This window comes from Indicator indicator, chromosome 4, assembly GCF_027791375.1.
Source record: "Indicator indicator isolate 239-I01 chromosome 4, UM_Iind_1.1, whole genome shotgun sequence".
Taxonomy (NCBI): domain Eukaryota; kingdom Metazoa; phylum Chordata; class Aves; order Piciformes; family Indicatoridae; genus Indicator; species Indicator indicator.
The window spans coordinates 7,003,757-7,031,557 of NC_072013.1; the positions used below are offsets into that span (position 1 = coordinate 7,003,757).

General features: G+C 40.8%; 1 protein-coding gene across 1 annotated transcript in view; it reads left to right on the forward strand.

Moving 5' to 3' along the window:
• Positions 1 to 23,188, forward strand: part of SIPA1L1 (signal induced proliferation associated 1 like 1) — a 76,794-nt gene extending 53,606 nt beyond the window's left edge. Inside the window, exons 12-20 of the mRNA XM_054400311.1 lie at positions 1,118 to 1,236; positions 3,592 to 4,031; positions 9,977 to 10,216; positions 11,238 to 11,403; positions 14,426 to 14,669; positions 19,249 to 19,395; positions 21,664 to 21,778; positions 22,228 to 22,309; positions 23,020 to 23,188. Coding sequence (XP_054256286.1) covers positions 1,118 to 1,236; positions 3,592 to 4,031; positions 9,977 to 10,216; positions 11,238 to 11,403; positions 14,426 to 14,669; positions 19,249 to 19,395; positions 21,664 to 21,778; positions 22,228 to 22,309; positions 23,020 to 23,163 — 1,697 coding nt within the window. The 3' untranslated portion in view covers positions 23,164 to 23,188. The remainder of the gene's footprint in view (positions 1 to 1,117; positions 1,237 to 3,591; positions 4,032 to 9,976; positions 10,217 to 11,237; positions 11,404 to 14,425; positions 14,670 to 19,248; positions 19,396 to 21,663; positions 21,779 to 22,227; positions 22,310 to 23,019) is intronic.
• Positions 23,189 to 27,801: the final 4,613 nt, after the last annotated feature.

Genomic DNA, 27,801 nt, shown 5'->3' on the forward strand with positions numbered 1-27,801 from the left:
TGGCCAGTCTTTAGATACAGAGGACTTTTGTTCTTTGTACACCAACAGCACGTGCTGGGGGGAATCACATGTGAATTTTTTTTTAAATGCTTTTTCCATTTGCTTTTTTAAAAGCTAGTGATGCTGCAGATCAAGATGAACAAACTATAGCTGTGCTGGGGAAAGCACTTCTAGTTACTGTGGGTATTGTGAAGTACCTGATGTACATAAGCACATATCCTACTTCAAAGCAGCATTTTTAGAAGCACAGTGTTGCTTAATCACAGCAGAGATGATACATGTAAAAAGGCACAGCTGAGGGAGATCATTTTAAACTACTGACCTTGGGCTCAGAGAAGGCAATTACAGGCTGCGTCTGAGCACCTTCTAGACATCCATAGTTATCTTCTGGGAAAAAATAATTTAATTGGCATAGAGCACTCCTATGAGTGTTCATGTGAGATGAGTGATTTGAATTCCATCCATTTTTGTCAGGTTTAGTTTCACAAGAACTGCTTTTGTATGGCTATGCAGTTTCCACTGTCACAGCCAGCAATTTGTAAGAAAATATGGTGATTTCTTTTTAAGAAAATGTTTATTTAACTCACCTTCACTTTGAGAATAAATACATGTAGTAGTTATACTGGAAAAATGTGTTAATTGAAGTGATCACTGTCGACTTTTGTTAGTGTCCTGCCTTGTGCAGAATACGACCCAATGAACTGTGGATCTTCAGGGAGATGTTTTAATCTCTTGTCCACAGGCTACATGCATATAGAGATCAATATCAGTGCACTGTGAAAATGAACGTTCCACGGCTTTAATGTTGATGGACTGCTGTTGGGCAGTGGGGAATGATACCATTCAGGTTGTTCTAACAAAAGCTAGAGTGTTGGCTGCTGGTTTTTCTCGAAGTCTTGCTGATGTACACCAGGCAGGAGTGTGCCCTCACATACTCATCTGTGTTTTTTCACCATATGTATTTTCTTACTGGGAATTAATTTCATATTAGGTATCCAAAGTTTTTGTCTAATGGTGTAGTATTGGGGAAAATTGCAACATAAAGTTAGGTCACATATTTTCTGAGTTTGTTGCACTGCATAGGCTCTTCAGGACATCATTTTGTGCTGTGTTACAGAACCAACCTGCCATCTCCCAGCAGTATCCAAGGTACTGCCATCCTTCAGAGAAAGCCCTAGTGGAAGACTGATGAGACAGGATCCTGTGGTTCACTTGTCTCCAAATAAGCAGGGTCATGTAAGTTATCCTAAAAAAGGAATTATTTAATGTTTTGCTTTTACTCCACAAGCTCTTGATACCAAAAGCGTTGCTCAAAGATCTGTTTAGAGTGTCAGTTTAAAATAAATAAAGAAAATACTCCTCAAGCTCTGTTCCCTATTATAGTATGGAGGAAGCAGTAGAACAGACCTGTTGGTTTCTGAATCCTGCAGAAGCTAACCACAACCTACTGAAATATTTCTTAGTTAATAAAGTTTGCTGCCAGTTGAATAGCAACTTCTTGTCTGTTATCTTGTGCTAAATAGAAGTTCTGTGGGAGTTTACAGCACTATTTTTAGGCCTCACATGTGAGACTTAAAATTTACTAATATATTTTTAATGCAACCCTCAGAAAGCTGTAGATCTCGCTTTTGGGTTTCTATTTTCTTCCTTTTCATACTGTTGGAAGACTTGGTCTATAAGGTCCACTGGAATCCTGCTGAAAAAAAAATAAAAATCTTTGGTTTCTTCATGTTTAAGATCTAAATGGCAAATTCTGTCTTTCTGGCTTTGTGGAGTTAGATTTTTCACACCTTTTTGGAGACTGTCACGTCCTGATTTCCATACAGAGGTGATTTCCAAGAGAGGTGTTTCCATACAGTCACATTCATACATTTAAAATATCTTGAGAATTATTTGTCACTAGAAAAAAACAAACAAAAACCTCATCCTTTAAACTCTACCCAATATGCTGTGTCACTTAGTTTTTATTTGTACAATCAGCTAAAATACAGAGTTGTGTTGCATGATTTCACTGAAAGTATTAATTGCATTTATTTAGGTGTGAGAAAGTCTTTAATTAGTTCCTATTATTTGCTCCTGCTTACCAGCATTTCTTATTTCAATACAATTGGCAGTGTTGCTTTTAGGTTATTAATTCATAACACTTCTTTGGGGTTTGTTATTTTTAATAAAGAAAACAACAACAACCAAAAAACAAAACTAAAAACCAATATACCCCCCCTGCCCCCAGCTATCTTCACAACCTTAGGGTTTTCATATTTAGATTGACCTGTTTTCCATGAGATGTGTTTGACCATATAATGATGTAATGCATAACTCATTAGCCTGCTTGCAAAGTACAGCACTGGAGTTATTACTGATTGCATTCTTCACATTTAGGCATTGTTAAAGTAAATCGTTATTATGTGGACAGATGGATGGGGGAGAGTGATGCAGTTCCTAATGAAGAGCAGCAACTTTAATTAGAGATAACTAGGAGTCTAGATCAAGTCACTTAATAGTCCTCCTTTTTTTCCTGTCAGTTCTTGCATTACTATAATAAGAAACATAGATGCTGAGACCTCTTGCTCTCAATATAAAGCCATTCTCTGTGGAAACAGATGCAGTACCTGTTTTTTTTTGTATTTGGCTGGGATCTCTGCCCAGAGGGACAGACAAACAGGGAAGGTGGTTTGAAGTCTCCTTTCTATCCCTTCCCTGGTTCCTCTGCTATCTGGTCACCAAACAAGTCTGTTGCCTACAGAAAAACTGCTTTCATTCTGATTATATAGATGATCAGAACTTAGATACATTTTCTAGATAGAAAATAAAATTAAGGAAATCAGGTGGATATCAGTACCCCAAGTAGGTGAGCTACTAAGCAATGATGTGTGTATGGCAAGAAATTCTTCCTGTAGTGGAATATTCCACCAGTACCCACTATGGAATTGAGGGCATGGAGTTTCTTTCTAGCAGCAAGCTGTAACCAAGGACAGAACATACAGACCAGCCAGATGCTGGCATGCCCTGATGAGACAATTTAAAAGCATACTGCCAAGGAGGAAACATTACCCTACTGCCAAGGGGTTGGAAGAGCAGTGATTATTTTGCCCTACTTTAGACTTAGATAGGCAATTGGATTGTTAAAATAACGTGCTCTTTGTGTGCCTTTGTTATTTTTTGTGTTCTAAATCTCTGGAGTCCTAAAATTAGGATGTTTTTAATGATAGTAGCTATAAACCAAGTCAAACCCTACATAGCTCAGCCAGTTTCATTGAACTGGGCTGGGCAGAACTGTGCTTGAAAGGAAACAGTGTAGTATTTTGGGACAAACAACTCTGGCTTTCCCTGAATAGTTAAAATCCATATCCAAATCCATATGAAAGTTTTTCATGTGCAGCCAGGACAGGACATGTTTATTTTGCTGTAATGGCATTTTTAGAGTTTGTCTCCTAAATGTATTTATCCAGCATCTCAAGGTAGAAGAGCTTCTATCATGCAGTGGTGACTTCTGCATCTTATTTCCTCCTCCTCTTTACTGCCATAATCCTGAAATAAACCTACAAGTGTGGTTGTTTTGGTTTTTTTTTTGCATTGTTGTTTCTTCTGTAGTCTGACAGCCACTACTCCAGCCATTCCAGCAGCAATACTCTCTCCAGCAATGCCTCCAGTGCTCACAGTGATGAGAAATGGTATGACAGTGGGGAGCGCACCGAATCAGAGCTGAACAGCTACAACTACCTTCAAGGGACTTCAGCTGACAGTGGCATAGATACCACTTCCTACGGACCCAGCCATGGCAGCACTGCCTCCCTGGGAGCAGCAACATCTCCACGAACAGGGCTAACAAAGGAGAAGGTGGCACCACTGTGGCACAGCTCCAGTGAAGTGGTCTCCATTGCAGACAGGACATTAGAAAAAGAGAGCCACATGGACCGAAAGGCTGAGTCTTCACTGAGCCTGGATATTCACAGCAAGAGTCAACCAGCCTCCAATCCTCTAACAAGGGAGAACAGTGCTTATAGTCTTAGTGATGCCGTCTCTCACACAAGGTAATTTCACCCTTACGAGACTGACCCTTTCACATTTATTTTCCCATGCTCACTCCCTGTCCACCACAAGCAAGCAGTGGATGTTGAAGAGAGAGGGTTCTGCTTGTGTTAACTGGTGTTTTGAAAGACCTCATTGTGCAGAATGCTTGAAAATCAAGACCACCTTTAGTCTTCACATCTACCGCTTGTAACTCTAAAGAATGTCTTTGAGTGTATACTCCACGGTGCTGCTGCTAAACTGAAGAAAGATAGACATGTTTGATGGGTTCGTAAGGAATATCTGGTAACAACTGCTGTTTATATGTGGATCAGAAAGGAGAGCAGACTCTTTAGTGCTCATGGTAGTTGGGTTATGGTTGCACTCAATCTTAAGGGTCTTTTCCAACCATAATTATTCTATGATACTATGATTTTATTAATGGTTTAATGTGGGGTTTTCTTTTAGTCTTGCAATTATGAACATAAGATGTTTTGCATTTTCTTTCCCCCAGTTCTTGTTTAGAAATCTGCTCGCAGTCAGCATGATCAATAGTGACAGCAAGTTGCTTGGGAATGCTAGCTTATAGATTTTAAACTCATTCTGCTGCAGGCTTCTGAGTATGACATGTTACAGTTGCCTTCCCTCTCTCCCTCATTCTTGTCACTTGTAAAATTGGCAATATCCAGTATATGTGTAATGTGCTTGAGCACCACAGATGGAAGACGTTCACTTTACAAGTTAGAGCTGCTAGAGGCAGAAAATATTTTAGACCATTTTCATAACTCATTCCCCAAGAAGTATTCAGTGTGCTCTCTGAAAAATACTCACACTGCATCATACTAGCTTTCAGGGAAGATGTGTGGTCATCCTCGTTTGTTGGCCTAGTGGAGCCCAGCTGTTGCATTTTTATCCTTAAGGTGCCTCTGCTTGGGGTATGCAGCTGAAACACTTGCAGACTTCAAGTCTGAAGGTAGTTTTGTTAATTGTTTTGAGCAAAGCTCCATTTATGCAAGATGAGATATTGATCAGTTTAACAACTTCTCATAGAGGAGCTGGAAATAGGGGGTTGTCATAGAGACTGTCATGTGGTGAACAGTCTCCATGTACTTTGTCATGGTAATTTTCACTAAATAATCTATTAATGGTGGTCCTGTTCTGGTTTTCTGCCTCTCTTGGTTGGCCATTTTGGGGACTAAAGCTCATATTCAGTTGGTATAAATCCCACCCAGGTCTTGGAGACTGGCATTTCCAGTAGCTTTGCATGCATGAAGGATTTGAGTAAGTCTGTGTAAAACACTGTGCAGAGGGATTTACTTCGATTTTGGGCAATGTCAGTATGTGCCCCTTTCTTGAGGGTAAAAATCTATATGGTGGTTATCTAGTTTTATACCTTTTAAGACAAGCATATTTGTATGCATTTTTTTTTAACATTCATTAGAATTTACCACAAGCCCTGTGGTGCTTGTTTGAAGGTATCTAACACTAGCATTACATGTGAGATTCTTATACAAAATGTTGATTTTAATGAAGTTGTCAGTAGCATTTTCATTGGGAAGGATTTTTTCAGAAGTGACTTGAAGCCTGGAAAACTTAACATGTAACTCTTGGAAGCTTTATTGTAAAGGTGTGGCTAATGGGAATGGCATCTTAGCACATCTGAGGTTCTGGTTTCCTTTTCTCTGACTAACAAATAGGATTAGTTCAGTAGAAAAGCCAAGAAAATTTAATAGAAAGAACCATATCTTCACAGGGCAGGCTTCTCTGACAGCTCTCATCTTTGTCTTCTGTGTATATACTTTGCAACTTGATTGCAAACTTAGATCTAGGAAGTTGTCTCGTTATTTATTAGCTGATAGCACTGTCTCCAAACATGGTATTTTCTCTGGTTGATTTAGATTAATTAACATGATGCACCTCTGATGGTACTGAAATGATTCTCCGTGTTTGTTGAGGTTGTTACTGAAATTTCCAGATGAAGGCCTCCTAGAGTTTAGAGAAAACAGCTGTGTTTTTTTCCTAGTTTCATTTAAAAAGCAGATGTTGAAAGTGTAGCTCTTTACAAAGAGGAGTAGTAACAATTTGTAGAACACATGGGGCATGATACTTGAGAAATACTGTAGTCCTTGCACCCACAGAATTTATTTTGGTGAAATAAAAACACTGACTTGTGTTCCTTCTTCATTATTTCTTGTTTTTGAAGACAAGAATATGTTTTTGATGCCTTACAATAAAGAAAACCAACAGTCTAGGCTAAGAAGCTTTCTCATAGAGTCCTTTGTTGATAGTTGCACGGTGAACAGCAGTGCTGACCTGAGGAAACCTCACATCCTGCTGTTTGCTCCCAGTTCTCTCATAGCTCTCTGGAGGCACAACAGCTTGGAGATGGAGGCTTCTTAAACTGACACTTCCAAAATGTAACCACACCTGCCTTCTTCAAGGAGGTGAGGGAGAGGAGGCTAAAGGATGATTCTGAATAGGCTGCTTTTCATGAGAAATGAGCAGCTTAATTGGTGTGCTTCTCTATCAGTTTCTAAATGATTATCCTTTGTTGCTTCTCACTTTTTTACCTTTTGCCTGAGGATGCCATGATGTCTTGTAACATCTTTGGAGTTGGGCTTCTGAGCAAGAAGAAAAGGAATTTGTCCCCAGTAAGAACTCAGTGACAAAAGAAAAGAAAATAACCACAAATTAGAGTGTTTGTGTCTGTAGAAGACAGGAGCGATAATTAGTGTTCAGATCATTTGATGGTGCATAAAAGAACTTGTACCTGAGAATTGGTGGCAAAATGTAAATTATAGTGATTAACTTTTACAGCAGAGCTTCTGGCTGGGTTTTATTTTTCTTCTCCACCCCCATTCCCAAAGTCCTTCCTGATGATTGTGCAGATTTCTCATAGCATCCCAGGAGAATTGCATTATGTAGGCCAGTAATTATACCGAATCATTATAGCTGAATGTCATTAACTGAAGCCATATGCGCTGATGGCCTGAATGCCCTAGGAGAAAATAAAATCAAACTTTCATTTCCACCTAAACTGCATGGGTTTGTATGGACTTCTTACCAAAACATAAAGGAAAATCTTGGCTATTTCTAATCAATGATGTTAAGATATTTAAAATATTATTTAATGGTTGGGGAACGCTTATGAATGGCTCGTGGAGCTTCTGAATTTTTACTTGAACCATAATGTCTCCATAATTGAGGTGGCAGGTAGCTACTAACAGTAGCTACCTCTGTGTCCAAAGAATATGACTGAATTTCTTCCATTTAAGCTAGTCAAGGTATCTGCTATAGTATGAGGAATTCTCTGCATGCTTCCTGGTGTTGAATACTCTAACTTCCCATCTCTACCGTAGTGCTCCAACTCTGGTTTAGTTTTTCTGGAGTTTTTCCAAAGCCCTTTGCTTTCCACATAAGCTCTCAGTTAACAAGTGTGTCTCTGTCAGTATCCTGCTGACCTGCCTGTGTGTACTTGTAGGGTGAAAATCTTCAGTCCTATCCACAGTTCTGTGCATGGTTCCTCAAGCACAATTTCCTCCAAAACCGTGTATTGTAAAGCCATGGTTCAAAATATGCAATACACTTTAAAGAAAAGTGTATTTAAAAATGGTTGCTTTAATTTTCTTGCTCATTTGGCAGGCTACTCTTGGCATCTGTTCTAAGATACATATAAATATTAAAGTAACAATACTTAAAATGCCCAGTGTGTATATACAATAGGATACATAATAAAATATTGTAATTGTTGTTTATGCATATGGATTATATATGTAAATTGTATGTAGAGCATACAGGACATAATTTTGTATCCTTTTTGCCTAGTAATATTAAGGATCAACACTATCAGCCCAGGAGTTGTTACTGCTTTTTATGCATAAATGTTTTCCCATAACTACCACTTCCTGGAGAACTATCTGATGAATTAAATAATTCTGAGATATCATTAGAACTTCCCTTTTCTTACATCAAAGCAAAAGACTTTTCCATTTCTTGAGTGTATTAAGAAGGGGGCAAAAATGAAAGAATAGATAGCCCCATAAGTTTCCTTTAAAGATGTGCATCTTCCCCAGATCTTGGCAGTTTAGTTTTGCAGTGGTGGTGCCTCCCAGATGGGCTGTGGTTTACTCAGCATGTGTAGGAGTTTTCTTTCAGTATTGAAAAAGAGAGAAATTTACTGCCTCTGCCCCTAGCTCTTACTTTTCTCTGCTTTCTTGCTGTAAATTATGTTTACTTACATATATTGCAAATATGAAAGTTGTGATGTGCAGCACCAAATATATAGGCTTGATGGACAGGAAAATCTTTTCCTATATTTTCTCGATCTGCCATCTTTTGTATAAGCCTTTCAAACGTACAGACGGAAGGAAGGGAGCAAATAATTCTATAATGCAAAATCTATATTACTTATTTTTGATTTGCATACTTACAGGGAGATGCATCTTGCCCCTGATGTGCAGGACTTAATAGCTGTCCCCATGTACATTAGATGAAAGTGTGGGCTACAGTAGCTGGTGCTGTTTGAGGTGGGAAGACTACAGTCAGCTCTGACTCCTCATTAAATCCACAGCACCTAACTGTTGGGACTCTTGGTGCTTAACTTGAGCCATATGAAAATGAAACGTAGTTGAAGAGGATTTTTTAGACTCCATCTGTTGTCACTGGAGAGAGAGAAGAAACTCCAAAGCATTAATTCTCCCTGTCTGTCTTAGACACCTAATTAGGGGAGAATTGCCTCCTCAGGATATTTCTCTGTTGACTACAAGAGGAGCCAGAGAAGTGGCATAGATTATTAGATCTATTAGCTATTCTCTTCTATAGATCTATTCTCTTCTATAGATCTATTAGCTATTCTCTTCTATAATGCTAAATGCGGGTGAGATTGTTTTCCCAGGTAGCAACATAAATTTAGCCTTAAATTCTTTTTTCTGTTTTGGTAAAGAGGGATGTAAAAATGCATTATTTCATCAAGATATGAAAAGAGGGGTGATGAATTTTCTGTTAAGCTCAGAAAGTAGAGATTATTCAGTGACTTTGTTCAGCCTTCTAGGAAACTTTTATTTCTTAGTCAGAAGTTGTTCCTTACCACAGGGCCATCTGTTTCAAAATTGTTCCTTGCAGTGTTGAATACCAGGATGAAAATGTGTCTAAGTTATGTGGAGAGCCGATAGAAGACTGGTCTCCAAATATGTAATGACATTTCAGTGCTAAGGCAGTACACAGTTTTCCTGTAACTGTACTTGGAAATGCCTGACCTTTTAAGGTTTTTATAACAAGTATTGTCTTAAGTCCTGCTGCTCCCACTTATGACACAAACTGCATCAGATTTTCACATCAGCATAACTAAAGAGTAGCTCCCATCTACAGCCCCTCTCCTTCTTCCAACAATAAGAGTTTATTTGCCATCACAACTCTTTTTCTGTCTAGACCAGTTGTGATGTTAGAGACCTGCTCAAGAGTTTGTGTTTTTTTGCAGGTGGTAACTTCTTTTCAGGCAAAATCCAGGAAGCTCTCTTGTGAAAGATGTGTGGGTTTCTTCTTTGGTTAACACAATATTTCCTGTTGCTTAAGATCCTTCAAAACATGTTATCCTCCACACCAAAGAATTCCAGCAAGAAATTCAGCTTGGGTTCTTTCTTGCTAATTCAGATACCATCTCTTGTATTACTTTTAAGCTGCCAAATGACTGTGAACCCTGGATTTTCCATTCATTGGCGGGGAATGAGGAGATGGTGGTATATTGCATTCTTACACGGTGCTTAACAAAATTTTGCATTATTATGTGAGAAGCACTGGTGAAAGGCCCTCAAGAGTGAACTGGTTTTGCTACTCTACCCACTATTGGTAAGAGTAACACTTTGTGCCCAAAGTTCTGCTTTAAAAACAGTTAGACAAGGTGCATGTGTGTGTATATAGATATATAGATGTATTTGAGACAAATTTTGTCTTTATTATCTTTTTCTCCTAGTACCATGAGCTCACGACACTCAGCCAGCCCAGTTGTTTTCACCAGTGCCAGAAGCTCACCTAAAGAAGAGCTTCATCCTGCTACTTCTCCTCAGCTTGCACCTTCTTTCTCCTCCTCCTCTTCCTCCTCATCTGGTCCTAGGACTTTCTACCCTCGCCAGGGTGCTACAAGCAAGTATCTGATTGGATGGAAAAAGCCAGAAGGGACAATAAACTCAGTGGGGTTTATGGATTCAAGAAAGTAAGACTGATTTTTTTGGTTCCCTTCTTTGGTGACTTGCTTTAATTGTAAACAAGCATTGATAATCTGTGACACTTCTCTACATAGAAAAGAGCTCAAGAATAATATAATGCTTAGTCTTCTGCAGAATTTAAATCTAGAGTTCTGCAGTTAGGCTTAACTGTTTGATAGTTAGCTAATCTCATTCCTTGTTAACTTGTAAAAGATTATTGTATCATTTCTAGAGAGCTATATGGATTTCAGTCCTATTAAAGCTTATCTTCCCTTGGGACTTCTTAAAGGTGACTCGAAATGCTGTTTGCACAAATATTGAAAATCCTCTTAACACAGTGCCTGTGTTTTCCTTAAGCCTCTCATGCACATAGCAGAGCTGTGTGTTCCATGCATTGGCTCTGTGGCACTCCATGTCCCCTTGTTTAGCCTGCTGCCAGTGTCCAGTCTTAACTGGCTTAAAGCAAGCCAGGGTCGCTCTGCATTACATCTCTTTTGGAAGAGCTTGCTGCTGAAAATACTGTTCCTTTCAAGTGGAACCACTCTAGCAAATGGTTCAGAAAGCCCGTTTTAAAGTAATTTATTCAGCCCTTCTTACATTGTTAAGCACAGTGTTCCTTAGATGATACCAATAACTTGGGTGCCAAAAGCCGATTGTGAAACTTTGTGATAACTGTATTACAAAAAGCCAGTTAAACGATAAAAGAAACTTACTGATTTGCTACTTTTGGGCTCCTGGAGGACATTTGTATTTTTTAGTTTTGTACTGAATACATAACATCTTAATAGATTTAGTTTCTTACTGGGGAAATGTACTATGATAACCTTTAAGTGTCTTGCTAGTTGATGTTTTTAAAAAAGTTTATTGCTTCAACAGGTATTCATTAAGATGAGGCTCTGCTGTATTAGTGAAAACTTCTTCCTTCCTCCATGCCCCTACCTATCTTGAAGGTGCTATAATTCCTGTTTCATTCATGCCTCCTGCCCCAGGGTGTTGAGACCTGAATGTATCTGTTCCATTTCATTTAAGACGTCACCAGAGTGATGGCAATGAAATGGCTCACCCTCGGCTGCGGGCCTCAGCAAGAGACCTACGAGCATCACCGAAACGAGCATCCAAGTCCACTGTTGAAGAAGAGCTGAAGAAATTGATAGATCTTGATAGCCCAACACCTGAATCCCAGAAGAATTTTAAGGTATGTTAAAGAATGAGTCTGTCATCTGACTGTTTTGTCACACTTAAGTGAAATCCAACAGTACTTTAAGAGCAACATGCAGGTCCTCTTCTGATCCAAGTCCAAAAAGAAATGCATGAAGCTACACACTTTGTAAGAATTTGATTTTTGAGTTCATTGCTGCCTAGGCATATCAACTAATACAGCAAATGCTTCATAATCTGAAATATGATGGGGCCATGGAGCACAAAGATTTCTGTGCAGATAATGCTGAGTGCTTTCAAAACAGTCTAAGCAGAAGTGTTCGTTCATAGAGAGCTTACTCAATTGGACACTGCATTGGAGTTTTGCAGATAGGATCTCTTCTATTCTCACCCATAACAGCAGAATAAAATGCAAAGCATTCCTTGAATTCTCATCATGGACAGAAAGTCATGCATTTGTCACAGACTCTTCTACCAGAGAAATGCAGTTGGGGAACGGTTTCATTACTGCAATCACTGCAGTATTATTACAGCTTTGTGTGCTAGTGTAAGGAGACCGGTATCCTGGATTGCAAAGAACACTTTGGAACTGCTGGCTCATGGAAAATCCTGTAGTGTTGTCCTATGCATTTGAATAATTCTCTGATCAGATCACTAGACAATGACTTGTTGATAGTGTTGAAGATTCTTGCAAAAATTCTTTGTGCCTTTCTGATCCTGTTACTGCACAAGGACCAGGAATGCTCCCTAAACTTGAGCAAATATTTATACAGAATAAATAGTTAGGAACATTTCCTGATGTATTTCAAAATGTGTGTAATGCTAGCAAAGTGCATATATTAATTTTATTGTCCATAATTTTGAAGAGAACATCTTCATTTCAAGTCTCCCAAGTACAGTCAGTGCTTAACAGCTCAGGCTCATCACCTAGAGCCCACATGGTTTCCACAGCAACCATGCAGAAGAGAGCTGCAGCTTCTTTCTTTGCTTTAGAAAACCCAAAGTGGCTTATTAAAACTTGTAAGTACTGGGTTCCCTATGAGATTGTTCAAATGTTACCTCTGAGGCTAGAGAACAAAAAACTTGCCAATGGCAGGATACCTTTTTTGAGGTTTGTGGTGGTTGTTCTGAGGAGAGTGGGACATGGGCAATGCCACCATCTCCTGTTGGTCATTTTGAGCAAGGGGATTGCACTGGTGCTAAGAAATTCCATTCTGTTTAAGAAGATGACCTGATGACCATGAAAAGTGTGTGTTCCCAAGATGGCTGTTTTTCTACTTTGCAGTTAGTGAATCCAGTTCTTACCCTGATCTTTACTTCCTGGTGACTGTGATAAGTATGCTAACTCAATTTAGACTTCTGATAAATTTCAGGAAGTTAATAACATCCTATCACATCAACGAATTAAATCTTTTCCATTTGAAAAATTACTGTCGGTTGTACCCACTGCATGGTTTATATTTCATCTTACAAAAAAGTTACTCTTACAGCATAAAAATTTTTTGACAGTTCAAAGGAAAAAAATAAGGCAAAAGTTGTAATGGTCTTCATTCTTTCATTAGTTGACAAAGATCAAAAGTCCTTCTCTTTTCTATCTCTTGGTTGCCAAAGGCTTTGTTTGCTAGCAGTTTGTTCTAGGCTGTGATTTTGTGTGCCTTGTGTGCTGCCTTTATCTCCTTATTTACTACTTATATCTTCTCAGACAAGTCACCCTTCTTTTTCTCTCCCCTCTGCTCTGTTACCAGAAGACAATTGCTACTTGTACTGCTTCTGTTCTGACTCCATCAGGTGTTGGTATCTGTGCAACCTTTTAATCTGAAAACCTGATATTAACTGGTGGTTCCAGCTCCTAATTCTTTAACACTAAGTGGATTTATACCAGCCTCAAGTAAATGCTGCTTGACTTAGCAGCTCTTTCCTTTGCCACCTAGGGACAACTACTGGGAGGTTTTGCTGCTGATTGAGCTTTTAAATTTTGGAATGAATTTTAATTGTTTCTGATCTTTAATAATAAAAATGTGCAGCAATCTTTTCATATTAAAATTTGTGATTTTGAATTTTTGATTGTCTTCTACTGTAAGTACCAATAGTCCCACCTCCACATCTTCTCCCACTTCATAGTGTGGGATTTTGATCAAACTAATAGAGAACCAGCTGTTCATTTTTTTTTCTTTTTCTGAGAAGAGACAATTATTTGTATATGCAAATGAGCAACTTTTATAATGTGAAATCACTCTTACTAGAAATGGTATTGCCTTTTTTTGCTCAAACATGCTTACAGAGCAAATGAGGGTGATGACATCTGCTCTTCTGTTTGCCATTTTTTTATGAAAGCCTTTGAACTAAATTTTAATCAAACAATGAAGAAACGTTTTATCTTAGGGATAGTTATGTTGCTACAGGTTTCATGCTGATTGGAATAGTTATGCATTCCTTGATAGCAGCGTGCTGGTTAGAGTACCTAACTCCAGGCTAACCACAGCATTGCTTCCCTCTGTGTGGAATATGGAAGAGGCTGGGATGATGGTGAGGGTAACACCTAAGTTCTTTTAATGATGGGATTGTTTACTTCATTTTTATTCAAATCCTTCTAATGAATCAAAGCAGTGGTAGTGTTCCTAGTTGTTCAGTAACATGAGACTTTTAATTAGCTGGCATTTGCTGGTGCTGTGCCTTCAGGAAGGCAGCCTCCCCCAGGACAAGGGAGAGCTCTATTGTATGCAGCATTCAGGCTGTTTCTTTAAGCATTCTCTCTGCTACACATCGGCTCTAGAACCCATGGGGGTTGCCTGAGATGGCCAGAAGTTTGAAGGGTATTTAAAAGGTAAAATGTGAGAGAGGCTAAAAAAGACCTCTACGTTACTTAGTTTTAATCTCCTCCAAAGCAGATTCCTCCAGGTGGTTTTTCCTACCCACTCTGAAAAAAGTGTTAAGACTTGCTTGTTTTTTAAAAAATAAGAGTTTTAAAAAAGAATTTCAACAGAGACTTCAAAAGTTTCTTTATTGATTTTTTTTTTTTTTCCCTTCTCATTTCTTTTTATGTTTTTATGAATGTATAGTCACACACTCTGTCCTGTCAGTCTCCCTTTCCCAGCACTCCTACCACAAGGCGTGCCTTGCAAAGGACTTTGTCAGATGAGAGTATTTACAGCGGTCAAAGGGACCACTTCTTCACCTCGCGGGCCTCGCTGTTGGACCAAGCCATGCCAAATGATGTACTGTTCACCAGCACCTACCCTTCTCTCCCGAAGTCGCTGCCGTTACGGAGACCATCATATACTTTGGGAATGAAATCACTACATGGTAAGTCTATTTCCCCGTTTTCTACTTTCAAATGGATCCTTTGTGAATCGTGTTGAGGGAAAATGTTTGTTCCAACAAATAGAACTTCCATCTTGATTTTGCTGAATTGAGGAGAGTCAAGTCACATGCCTGAAAGTATAAAGTAAGACAGGAATTTTTTTGTCCTTACTTCAGTGGGTATAAGACTGCATGACTGGTCACCCAGCTACCTTGTGGAGGAAGCATAAAAATTTGCCTCTTTGGCTGTAAGTTTTGACTATTTCTTCCAGAAGTCATCTGGACGAGTTGCACCAATGAACAAATAAAGTATGCCTGATTATCCATCAGTATCAGCTTCTTTAATGTGGAATTACGGGAACAAAATACTATTAGGGAAATAATGATCTAAAAGTGGAGAAGTGCTAGTGGACGTGTGGATGTGCAACTATGTTAGACACTGCTTTTAGTGCACCAGCTGTTTTTAAATTCACTCCCTTACCCTATTCATTTTGCAGGACTTAAGGTATTTTAGTCACACATCAACGGCTAACAAGAAAATGTTACTTGGTAAGCTGCTGTCAGGAAGGCATTCAGCTTTCCCCCATCAGTTTACTGAAAAGTCTCAGTAGGACCATCTGATAGCCTGTGTGTTGCTGCATGTGAATTGGTGAGAAAGGGAGTTTTCGCAGGTTCCCACTGTACCTCACAGCTGAACGTGTACCAAATGTGCTTTCCAGAAATAGTGCTAGACCTCACAGTGTAGGACTCTGCAGTGGTTTCTGAAGAAGTCCCTATCTGCAATTTTGTTCATGTTTTAATATGTTTGAAGAGGAAAGTACAAGGCTGTCAAGAGATGCAGCTGACTGCAGTGGGCCCTAAGCACTCTCTGTATTTAGATACACAAGACCGCCAAAGAAATCTATTTTAATTCTTTTCATCTGTCTGTGATCACAGGCATCAGTTTGCAGTGTTGAACCTGACATTTTCATGAGCTGTTGTTTCTGTATAACATGTTTCGTGCGTAAGAGTTTGGAAACTGAGCTCTCTCCACTTCTGCTTTTTATATGTACTAAAATAACTTTGCAGACTTGGTTACATTTGTAACTGGCTGGTGGATTTGGCTGCTGAGGGCTTGGGGGCAGAAGGTGAGTAATGGCATCTGAGTAGAAGTGGAAAGCAGCACTTGGTCTGTTTCCATTTAAATGCCTATATTTTCCAAAAAGAAAACCACAAAACCTTCTTTCATTGCCACATTCTCTTCTGCCAAACTGATTGCTCCTCCTAGACCATAAGCTTTCTGCATTTGTCAACAAAACAAGATTGTCCATTTTCTATAAAATGTAGGTAGGGCCTGCATGATAGAAGGACCAGCTATTTAAGTGGCATATGCTTTTGCTGAGAGAAGGATTAAGTAGAGTTGGATACTTAATACAAGTATTTGTTGGCTTCCAGCTATTCAAAATTCTTTTAATTCAAAGATCATAATAACAAAGAGCAGTCATTGCAGAGCACCTTCAGCTGTTTTGAAGAGGGAAAACAAATTTAGTTACCTGTCTTAATTAACAATTCAACTCAACATTTTTAAGCAGGTAATTTTTCAATTTCTCCTTCTGCATGTCTTCCCACAAATTGTAAATATTTTCATGTGAAGAACAAGTGAAGAACTGCCTTGTTTTGAGGAGATGATACAAGAATCCTCAGTGCTAAACTCAGATTTATTTAAAAAAAAATGCACACAAGACATTAGGACAAGGGGCAATGGATATAAACTACAGCACAGATTCCACCTCAACATGAGGAGCAACTTCTTTACTGTGAGGGTCACAGAGCACTGGAACAGGCTCCCCAGAGAGGTTGTGGAGTCTCCCTCTTTGAAAACTTTCAAGACCCATCTGGATGCATTCCTGTGTGACCTGCACTAAATTCTATGATCCTGCTCTGGCAGAGGGGAAACATTACTCCCATTTTCAAAAAGGGTAAGAAGGAAGAACCAGGGAACTACAGGCCAGTCAGTCTCACCTCTGTGCCTGGTAAGATCATGGAGCACATTCTCCTGGAGGCACTACTGAGACAGAAGAATAGTGAAGAGGTGATTGGGTGCAGTCAGCATGGCTTCACCAAGGGCAAACCCTGCCTGACAAACCTGGTGGCCTTTTATGACAAGGTCACAACAGTAATAGATGAGGGGAGAGCAACTGATGTCATTTACCTGGACCTGAGCAAACCCTTCCACACTGTCCTGCACCACCTCCTGGTCTCCAAACTGGTGACACATGGGTTTGATGGGTGGACCACGAGATGGATAAAGAACTGACTTGATGGATGCACCCAAAGAGTGGCTGTCAATGGCTCCATGTCCCAGCGGAGGCCAGTGACAAGTGGAGTCCCTCAGGGCTCAGTCCTGGGATCAGTCTTGTTCACCATCTTTGTCGGTGACATGGACAGTGGCATTGAGTGCACCCTCAGCAAGTTTGCTGATGACACCAAGCTGTGTGGTGCAGCAGACAGCTGGAGGGAAGGGATGGCATCCAGAGGGACCTGGACAGGCTGGAGAGGAGGGCACAAGCCAACCTCATGAGGTTCAACAAGACAAAGTGCAAGGTCCTGCATCTGGGTCAAGGCAATCTCAAGCACAAATCCAGGCTGGGCAGTGAGTGGCTGGAGAGCAGCCCTGAGGAGAGGGACTTGGGGGTGCTGGTGGACGAGAAGCTCAACATGAGCTGTCAATGTGCACTTGCAGCCCAGAGAGCCAAGCAGAGCCTGGGCTGCATCAAGAGAAGTGTGGCCAGCAGGGCAAGGGAGGTGATTCTCCCCCTCTGCTCTGCTCTGGTGAGACCCCACCTGGAGTACTGCATCCAGTTCTGGAGCCCCTATTACAAGAGGGATATGGACATGCTGGAATGTGTCCAGAGAAGGGCTACCAGGATGATCAGACGGCTGGAGCACCTCTCCTATGAGGAGAGACTGGGAGAGTTAGGGCTGTTCAGTCTGGAGAAGAGAAGGCTCTGAGGTGACCTTATTGTGGCCTTCCAGTATCTGAAGGGGGCCTACAAGAAAGCTGGGGAGGGACTTTTTAGGATATGAGGTAGGGACAGGACTAGGGGGAATGGAATGAAGCTGGAAGTGGGGAGATTCAGGCTGGACGTGAGGAAGAAGTTCTTCACCATGAGAGTGGTGAGAGCCTGGAATGGGTTGCCCAGGGAGGTGGTTGAGGCCCCATCCCTGGAGGTGTTTAAGGCCAGGCTGGATGAGGCTCTGGCCAGCCTGATCTAGTGTGAGGTGTCCCTGCCCATGGCAGGGGGGTTGGAACGAGATGATCCTTGTGGTCCCTTCCAACCCTGACTGATTCTGTGATTCTATGACTCGATGATCTCCAGAGGGCCCTTTCAATCCCTAACATCCTATGATCCTCTGACACAAAATTCAAGATTTTTGAGCAAAGAAGTGAATGCAGTGTAGCTATTCTGGTCATTGCTTCCTAGGCAGCAATATTATTTAGCTGAAGTTATTAGAAAGTTATTTTAGCTATTGAAGTTATATAGTTATTAAACTATCACTAAAAAAAGAAGTAGGGGGAGAGGGAGCAAAAATGCCACAACTAGTGGCATTTATCTTCCAATGGACTTGTGTTCTGCCCACCACACTGCCTTTTATATTCTCTCTGGTCCAAATTGATTCATCACTATACCTTTCTTCTCTACAGCTAGCTCCCAGGTGCCCAGTTCATCTTCTCACTCCTACATCTGTGGTGCTTCTAGTACCACCTACACATTCTCAAGACCTTCTTTATGCCCCAACAGGAGGCATGAGGAAGAAATCATTACCACTTGAAAGCTTAAACATGTGCTGACCAAACAGGCATTTTTGATTGTCCAGGCAGTAACTCAAAGTAGATAATTGTTGGTCAACAATTTGGTCTTTTCTCTAATTAGTGGCAATATTTCAAGGGCTGCACTTTGACAGACACCAGTTTGCACAAAAATTACAGGAAGTTTATATCTTCCTTTCCAGCTTGCTGTGTCATGATCAAAGTGAGTGTGGGTATTTTTCAGTAAAGATCAGGAGGTTTCACTAACCTGATGAGAAATGTCCATTGTTTTGGAAGTCATTTAAATGTTCAGGGTTTTTTGTTCCAATTCATCTTGGTAGGCCTAAGTCTGTTCCCACTGATTTATGAGATTGTAAAAAGAGGAGGAAAAATCCCCACAATTTTGTATTTTCAAAGGAGCAGACAGAAGCCTCAGCTAGCTGCAGAGCTCTCCAAAGTGTCTTTAGCTTGTGTAGAGGCTGGAATCACTGGGTAGAAGAGTAGAGCCCTCAGCCCCAGTGATGATGAGGAGGCAGAGGCTGGCTTCTAAAGCACTAAGCTGCAAGGATTCAGGCAGGTTAAAACTTCAGGTGCTGAATGTCCTAGTGAGAAGCACTGTCTTAGAAAACCAGCTTGTGATATGCTATTCGACTGCAGTTGGTCAAACATTCTCCTGAGTTCTGGTTCCAAAAGTGCTATCCCAGAAAAATTAAAAAATAGAGATGCATTATTATTAAGAAAGGAATTTAGGAGTTTTTAATTAAGTTTATAATTTGTTTTGCATTACTCTAGGTGAGTTTTCTGCCTCAGACAGCTCCCTCACAGATATCCAGGAGCAAAGAAGGCAGCCCATGCCAGACCCTGGTCTTATGCCATTGCCTGATTCTGCCTCTGATCTGGACTGGTCAAACTTGGTAGATGCTGCCAAAGCCTTTGAAGGTAAGTTTTCAGGAAACAGTACTTAGAAAGATGATTTTTGTCCATGCTTCATAAAGGAATTTTTGGGGTTTTTAAATCTTGACTCTTGCTTTTGTTGTTTTTACTGCTTCTACTTAATCTGAAGGTTAAGCAACTCGAGTCCTAACAACCTAAATTTTTTATATAATCCTAGGTTAGTATTTCTTCATACTGGGGTCCCTCTGTGCTGCAGTTTGGCCAAATCTATGAAACTGACTACTTTTCATTTTCTCTAGAGCAAGTTGCAGACATCACAGCTAGGGTGGAAAAGACATCTGGCACAGAAGTGCAGAAGTCAAATAGCAGGGGAAAAGCATATGAGCACACTAATGATTGCTTGCTTACTGTGCCAGCAAGATGTTTCTGTAGTGCTGCCAAGGTAACCTGGGAAAGAAGCCTCCTTGGCATATACTTTTCCATCACTGTTCTTCCCTTTGCATACTCTGAACACACAGACTTGCACATAGGTGTTGTTTCATCCTAGGGCACTTTGCAGCTCCCCAACACTTAGTAAGCTGAAAAGAACTAAGCTGCCTAGATATGTTCAGCCCAAAGGGAGTTTACCTTACAGTTGTTATAATAGGACATTGTTCTGTGTGGTTGGAGAAGACTGTGAAGTCACTTGCTTTCTTGGCTGTTGTCTGGTAGTAGCCATATACATCATTAAGCAAGTGCATGTCTAACCTGGTGTTTAAGGCAGACGTGCTCTGCTTTATTGCCATTGGAATTGTAGGATCTGCATGCCTCATATTTCTGCTGTGCACTCTTGGGAAGGAGTTTTCAAAGTAAGCCTTAGTCCTCAAGAGGAGATAGACTTGTAGTGATGTTTTTTCACCATCACATAGGGATGAAACCCAGATTTTAATTCATTTCTCTGTGGTCAGCAATTTCTGTTGAAAAGCTCTTTCTTATTGTTAATTTATTTGACTGTCCTCATTAAACTAAATCCCTCACTTTTGTAGGCCACAAGCTCACTTGTGTGCCCCCCTTAGTAACGTGAACAAACTCTGTGTGAAGAAGGTAGCAAACTGCCAGCCCGTACGAAGAAAAGCTGGGGTAATGTGTTGGCTGGCACCTTCATCTCACCGCTGTAAAAATACATTCATATTTGACTGGGATCTGTATGATGTCAGCATAATCCCAGTTTCTAGTTTCTGCCAGGTGCCAGTAGAGATTGACAGGTACCAAACAGCCTGTGATGCTGGACACTTCTCTTCTACATTGTTGGTGTCTTCAGCACAAGTCCCTGAAGTCACAAACAGTGATATCTGCAGCCAGCTGAAACAAAAGCTGCCTGGATCCCTGAGCGACACCAACCTGCAGTATTTTCATTCAAAGGGAAAAAGAAAGGAGCAGGAAAAATTCCATCAAATACCAAGGCACAATAGTTTTAACCTTGTTGAAAGCACAAAATAAATACAAGCCAAGCAGAAAGAGACAATGCTGCTTCATTTCCAGTGAGAGAACAGCAGCTGCTGAGGGAGAGAGATGCTCGTTTATTAGACTAAAAAGTGTTTATGTTACTGTCTGTGCTAGGAAACTCCAGTGGCAGGGGCAGTCAGGAGCTTAGAGACACATCACATGAGAGAGTGATTTCGAGATGTGTTAAAACATCTGAGCAATTACAGGACAAAAAGTGTCGACACAAGGCAGGAAGCAGGTTTCACATTTCAATCTGAAAACGTTTTCTGAAGCATAAGGAAAAAATTTCTGGTTCTGAAAAATTACATTGGTCATTTTACTTTCCACATCTAAATTGTGCACAGTGAGCTTTTCTTTCCTCAAGATAAAGGGATCCTTTGTGGAGCAAAGGAGGCTAAGTATAATTACTGAGTTACTGGGTATTGACATGTACTTGTGCCTGGGAGGTTCTGCACAACTTGGCTTCTGGCCTGTCTTGGAACTGGCCTAGGGTGGACTCTGCAAACATCGCCAGGCTGTCTCTGCTTCTCACTCTCTAGCATCTCCCTCCTGGAGAGCTTCTTAGCTTGAGAGTAAAGCATGATGTGTGATAGTGCAGTCCTGTGCCAGTGCTAATACTGGCTTGTTGAATCAAATACAGTAGAGAACCTGGTGCAAACACTTGCAGTGCTAGTCTGTTTCTGTCAAGTGAATATTGGTATGCCATATCATCACCTTATCTTGCTTGAGACGGACTTCTTAGATTGCCTTGATTGCCTGCAGTGTAGCTTTTGAGCTGTACATGAACAGATGATCATTACTGCTGCCATGGTTTGTTTGCCTTCTTAGTTCAACGAGCTTCATTCTTTGCTGCTGCTGATGAAAATCATAGGCCTGTGAGCGCTGCCTCCAGCACTGATCAGGCTGAGGACCAACTTACTGCACAGATAAAGCCTTACACAGGGTAAGTAAATAGACCAGATATGCAGGCTTCCTCAGCTACAAACCTAGGGAAAAGAGTAGGAACAGCTTTATTTGGAAGCCATCTCCAGACTTCACAGAACTCTTCATAAGACAGTAATGAGAAGTGAAAACAGAAGAACCATTAAGTCTAGACAATTACCATTGTTCAAAGCAATGGTAATTCAAGACACATATAACGAGTAGAAGCAGAGAGAGGTCAAGCGATGGGATGCCCCCAGTTCATCATGAGTTAAATTTCTTCTGTTGATCAATGTGCTGCATGTGTTTCATGTACTCTTTATTAGGTTATTTTTGTTCATTTTGTGAGTTCTTAGTCTACCTGAGCGCATACCTGCATAAAGCCACTTAGTACAAACAGGGCTGTTAGCTACCCGGTGTGGAGACTTTAAATCATATCTAGCACCTGTTCCTTTTGCCTGCTTTAAACAGTAAAGAATCTCCTCCAACTCTCGCCTCTAAAGTGGACCAACTGGAAGGTTTGCTGAAGATGCTGCAAGAGGATTTAAGGAAGGTAAATATTTCATTTACAGAAAACTTGTAAGACACATTCAGAGCTGATAAGTGATACTAACAGCTGTGTAATCCTGCTTTGTCCTGCCTGAGCCTGTGACAGTCTCATCCCTGTGTGAGAAAAGACAATTACTTTTCTCAGACCATACTTAAAATTATGCAAGGCTAGGGCAGAGTGTCTAAATCTGTGTAGCTATCTGATTCCTCTACTTGAATTCAGGTGACATTGGGAAAGGCTTGAAGTTAATCCATGTAAATATATCCTGCTGATGTTGAAAAGTTTGACAGTGTTATCTAAACATAGAATTTTACAGTGGAAACTTCCTGTATTGTGTTACTGCCCAGGAAGGCTCTGCCATGGTCAGATGACAAGAGTCTTAGCTGGGGGAAATATTTGTAGGACTATTTCCTTTTTAGTTACCCATCAGCATTTGTACACACGTGCTGTACATACAGGACAGGATTTTATTTCACCGTTTAGGGAGCCAGCTTCTATATTAATATTTAATATGGAGAAATCTTGCTTATTCAAGCAAAAGTGAGGAATGAGATGTCACAAATCTTCCTCGGATTTAAAATGACGTGTCACTGCACATAAACTCCTTATAAAGAACGAGACTTAATGGCCTCTCAAAAGATTCTTTCCTCTGTGTAGATAGTAAGCATGACTTAAAATTCCCACTGAGGTCTGTATTTTTCCTCATGCCTAAGGAAAAAGAAGACAAGGCCAATCTTCAGGCCGAAGTACAACATTTGCGGGAGGACAACTTGAGGTTACAGGAGGAGTCCCAGAATGCAACTGAGAAACTGAAGAAATTCACCGAATGGGTTTTCAACACAATCGATATGAACTGAGAGCAGTGTACGGGGAAGGAAACTATCTGTTATGAATATTATTACTGGGACTTAAGCTTTAATGCCACCTTAATCATGACATGTGAAAGTTATAGTCAGAGCACTTCCCTGTCCTTCATCCTCCAATAACCCTTTTTTTGCATCTCTGCGTGCACTCAGAACAATTGCAGATCAACAATCAATGTCTGCCTTTTGTAGAAAAACAAAGTAAATAATTTTAAAAAGGTAAAATAAAAGTTTAACTGCTAAAATGTGAATGTCTATTTTTTGCACATTGTCTCCTATTTGTTATGTACAAAATGATTTGGAGGCTGGATCGGGCTTACTGTTCCATCTGCCTCTCTTTCCATTAACTCCTTTCTCTCTGTTTCAGGTAATCTGCTTTTCCTTGCAGCTTTGGCAAATATTATGACATCTAGAAAGTTAGGAAATGTTTATTTTACTGCTCTTCTTACATTGTTTTCTGAAGTATGCCACAGACAAGGGGATGTAATGCAATGTTTTAGATGTCTCCTTGGCAATTCGCGCTTGATTGCTAGTGCTACCTTCCCATACCTTACAGAGAACGTGTGTCCATAGTGTATGGTACAGTACAACCAGCGTCGCCACATCAGAGAGAGGCCAGAGACATGAGCCATGGGTGAGGCATATTATCACACATTATTGCATTAGCATTCCTGGTAGCCTTTGTTTCCTGTGGAAACAACGGCTTCAAGTAACTTTACAAACAGTAAAAGTAGGCATGCTGCAGTCCAGACTGTGTCGGGCAGGCTGAGATACTGAGTACTGTGGCTGTACTGCTTTAAGTACAGTCCCCTTCCCTTCCAGGGGAATCTGTTACTTACATATGTGCAGAAGACTTAGGCTGAAGTTGTAAAGAGACTAAGATTTCTTTTCCCTGAGCTGTTTCCATGAAAATCTGCATAAACCATCTCTGTGCACCTGCCCCCTCCTCCCATTCCATTTCTCTGGACTTCTCAAATCACAGCAGATTTGAGAAATACTTACTCAACTTGTGTTTGATTACCTGAGAGGTCTTAAAAATCGCTTTATGTGGTAGACAGAGGGATATGTAAAGGTGACTTAGAGAAGGGTATTTTTCAAAGTATTGGGATAGTACTGGAGCTCTGAAATTCCTTGTCCCCAGTGAAACTGTCAAGCATGAGATTTCCCAAACTGCCTGGTGCCAGGAAAAGTTAATTTCTTGTTCTTCGAGGGAACAGCTAACTTGCCACAACATGTTACCTCTCCAGAAAATGCATTTTAGGTGTCAGAACATGACTTTTAAGCACCACAGTCTGCACAGGCAGGTGCTGAGAAACCTTTTTTACTCCATTTTGAGGGTACAGTCACTACCTTAATAAATAATTGCCTTGCATAAAGTGCAGTACTTTTGGGGGTTAATTTCAGGAACACCCACTCCCTCCCCTTTACTGCATTCTCAAGCAGACAGATTCAAATCATCAGGCATAGTTTTGTCACAGAAACTTCCAGCTCTTTTCAAATCCTTTTTTCATGCTCTTTAATCTTGCTCCACACAAGTACACACTACACTTCAACCTCAAACTTAATTTGTGATGCTAATCCCCATGGACTTCTTCTCTAATGTTTTGTCATGGAAATGGATCTCTTTGGAACTATTTCTGGAGTGCTTTTGTAAAGGTTTAGAATGTCTTGGGTTTTTTAATGACTTGTATGAAGGAGATTTATATAATGCCTGATATTATTTGTAAATGGGAAATATTGCTAACATCTCTGAGCATCCTGAAGTCTTGCTTTTATTCTCTTTTATTTTTAAGTTTGGTTTTTATTTTATTTCAAAAAATATTTTGGGACTTGGGGCAGACTATTTATTAGAGTTTTGCAACAGAGTTCTTGTATGATGCCACTGAAGGCTACTTGTAAAATTCTGACAATAAAACTCATTTTAAAGGCTCTTCTAAACCATTTTCTCTTGATTTTGTTGGGTTTGTTGTTTAAGACGTGCAGAGCGTCCTTTTCTCCCTGCTTTCTTCTTGTACTTTTCTCAGCACTCAGTAAGAGAAGAGTTCCATTCTCTATCAGAATTCTACCTCTTGTCCTTTTTAAGGCCATTATTTGGTATGTATACAAGTGCTTCCTCTCTTCACTTTTTACTTGGATTGATGTACAAGTGCATTTTCTTCTCCCATTTACAAGGCTTTGCTCCCATTTACAGTGGCTCTGAGCTTTACCAGGTTGATACAGTGAAGGAGAGGCAGTGATTTTTTTTTTTTAAATAATTTATAGATTTTTTTAGAACTTAGTTGGAAAAATTCAAGTTGGTTTAGTTCCAAATCAAACTTGCCTGGCACATCTGCCCATGGGCATGCACAGCTTTCAGCATCCTAGATTCAAACTTGTAAGCTGCAACATTAGGTTTGTTTTCCACATTGCCTCCTTTGACTTGGAAGATGACCTTGGACACATTTTGAATCAACCTTTTTTTGGATCAGTATTCTACATGGCCCAAAAATGGGGCAGTAGGTCAGTCTGTAGAAGAAGCATCTTCCAGGTTCACTGAATGCATCCTTAAAAGGCAAGGAGGAAAGAAAATCTCTCTCTTTCTAGCAGTATAGTATTTGACCAAGAGAGCTCTGAGGCAGCAAGACCAAATAGAAGCATGTGATTGAAAAACAGGGTTGGACCTTGGAAAGAAAACTAGATGCTCTTTTAGCATTTGTAATTGGATACTGGTAATTGAGATGAAGCAGCAAGTTTCCTGCAGGTCAAGGAGCTGCCCTACCCACATTCATAATGAATTCACACTAGAGGTTCCCACACTCTGCCATGTGCTCTGCTAGGTCAGCCTAGACCAGAGCAAGATGTAACTTGCAGTCATCTCCTCACAGCCTGAGTAGTTACTGGCCTGAGCAGAAGGTGGGTGGCTGTGAGAGGAGTGTGGTAACAAGGGTTCTGCCTTCCTATTTCACCCAAGGAAGTGTTTCATATTCCTGAAAGCAGTTTTGTGTTTTGTCTGCATTCCAGTGCAAAGGTGCTGTTTCCCCTGTGATGGTGGTTTGGATAACCAGATGTGGCTGGTACAGCAGCAGAAGGCTGCCTTTCCTCAAAATCCCCAAATCCAGGGGCAGACTGCAGCTTGCATGATCAACAATAGTCTCAGAAGCGAAGCAGAGTGTAGGTTGCAGGTCAGAGGGCATCAGACTGCAGTAAATGGCAAGGTGTAAGGCATGCAGGAGGTGGGACTGTGAGGGGAGACACTGATGGGAAGGGAAATGGGAAGCCAACTATGGGGTTAGAGGAGTGCAACACCCATGTTTTACTCCTCTCAAATTGTGGTTATAGTATACTAGCCTGTTGCTAGTATTGGAAGCTGTGTTTCAGACCTGATGAGTGGGTATTGTGAGGAAGCCTTTTCCCCAGCTTTTCCTTTTGTGGGAAAGGGCCCCATAAACCAAATAGAACTTGGGAGGGTTGTATTGTCTGTTTTTAAAACCTTTACGTAATAATTCTCTTATTCCAGGGGCTTCTTTTTGGGTAGACAGTTAACAAATCCTCTTTTAAAACAGTTGGCTGTCTCCTAGCAGGCACTTCAGTATGGTGTTAGTCCTGTATGTAAGCAACTTGCTTTGCTGCAAGACAGCAGGGGAACAGAGGCAGCTGCTGTTTACCAGCTGGTATGGCATCCAAAATTGGATTCTCTGGAGGAGAGATGACACTGTCCCTCCTCCACCACTGCAACTGGAGCAGAGAAATGGGCTTTGCTGAGGAGGTTACTAATGGACGAGCTGGGCAATGAGATGAGGCTTGTACAGATACCTTCACCTCTTCCTGAGATTGACAGTGATGAGGAAATCCGGGTTGTGCTGCTTGAGGCAACGCTCATAGAAATATTTACCTCAGATTTCTGCCATAAGAGTCCGTTCCCTTAGCAGAAGTTTCAGCTTCTGCTGGGTATGGGGGCAGTAGGAGTTTGTATGAATCAGACTTGTTGGAGGCCAAGTTCTGGGTTTGGAGCCCCATTTCCCCAAAAAACACAGTAGCAGACAGTAGCTACCTACACCTCCTTTCTGCAATAATGACTGGCTGCAGGGTCCAGGAAAGGCAGACACAGCGGCAGACTAGGGGGAGTCACACTTAGCTCTGGGGAGACACAGCCAAGGGGCCTTAGGGGGGTTTGCATCACTTGGTGTGAAAGGTTACAGCAAGCAAGTCCCTCTTTCCAGCTTCTCCTGCACTTGAACTGACCCGTCTTCCTCCAGAAAGTGATTTCAGTGTCACAACCAGCTTGTGTTTCTCTGAGGTATTTGAATGATTTGAAGTGGGCCGGGCTGTTCGTGGCACTGCAAAGTGTGGCTAAGTCAAGTAGGATTTTTGTATGAGGAGCAAAACCAGGGTGCTGCAGCAGCCTTTCCAAGCCACAGGACTGGGGGCAGCAGAATTCATGGTCTATCTCAAGACAACTCCAGATTGGAAGGATGCTCGGGAAGTCATTTGTGCAAACGTCTAATCTAAGCAGTCAGATTTGCAGTCAGACCAGGTTGCTCAGGGCTTTATCCAGTTGGGTCCTGAAAAACATCCCTTCAAGGATGGAGACTGCATGGTCTCTGTGCAATGTATTGACTGTCATCATGATGAAAACGTTTTTATCAGGGTTAT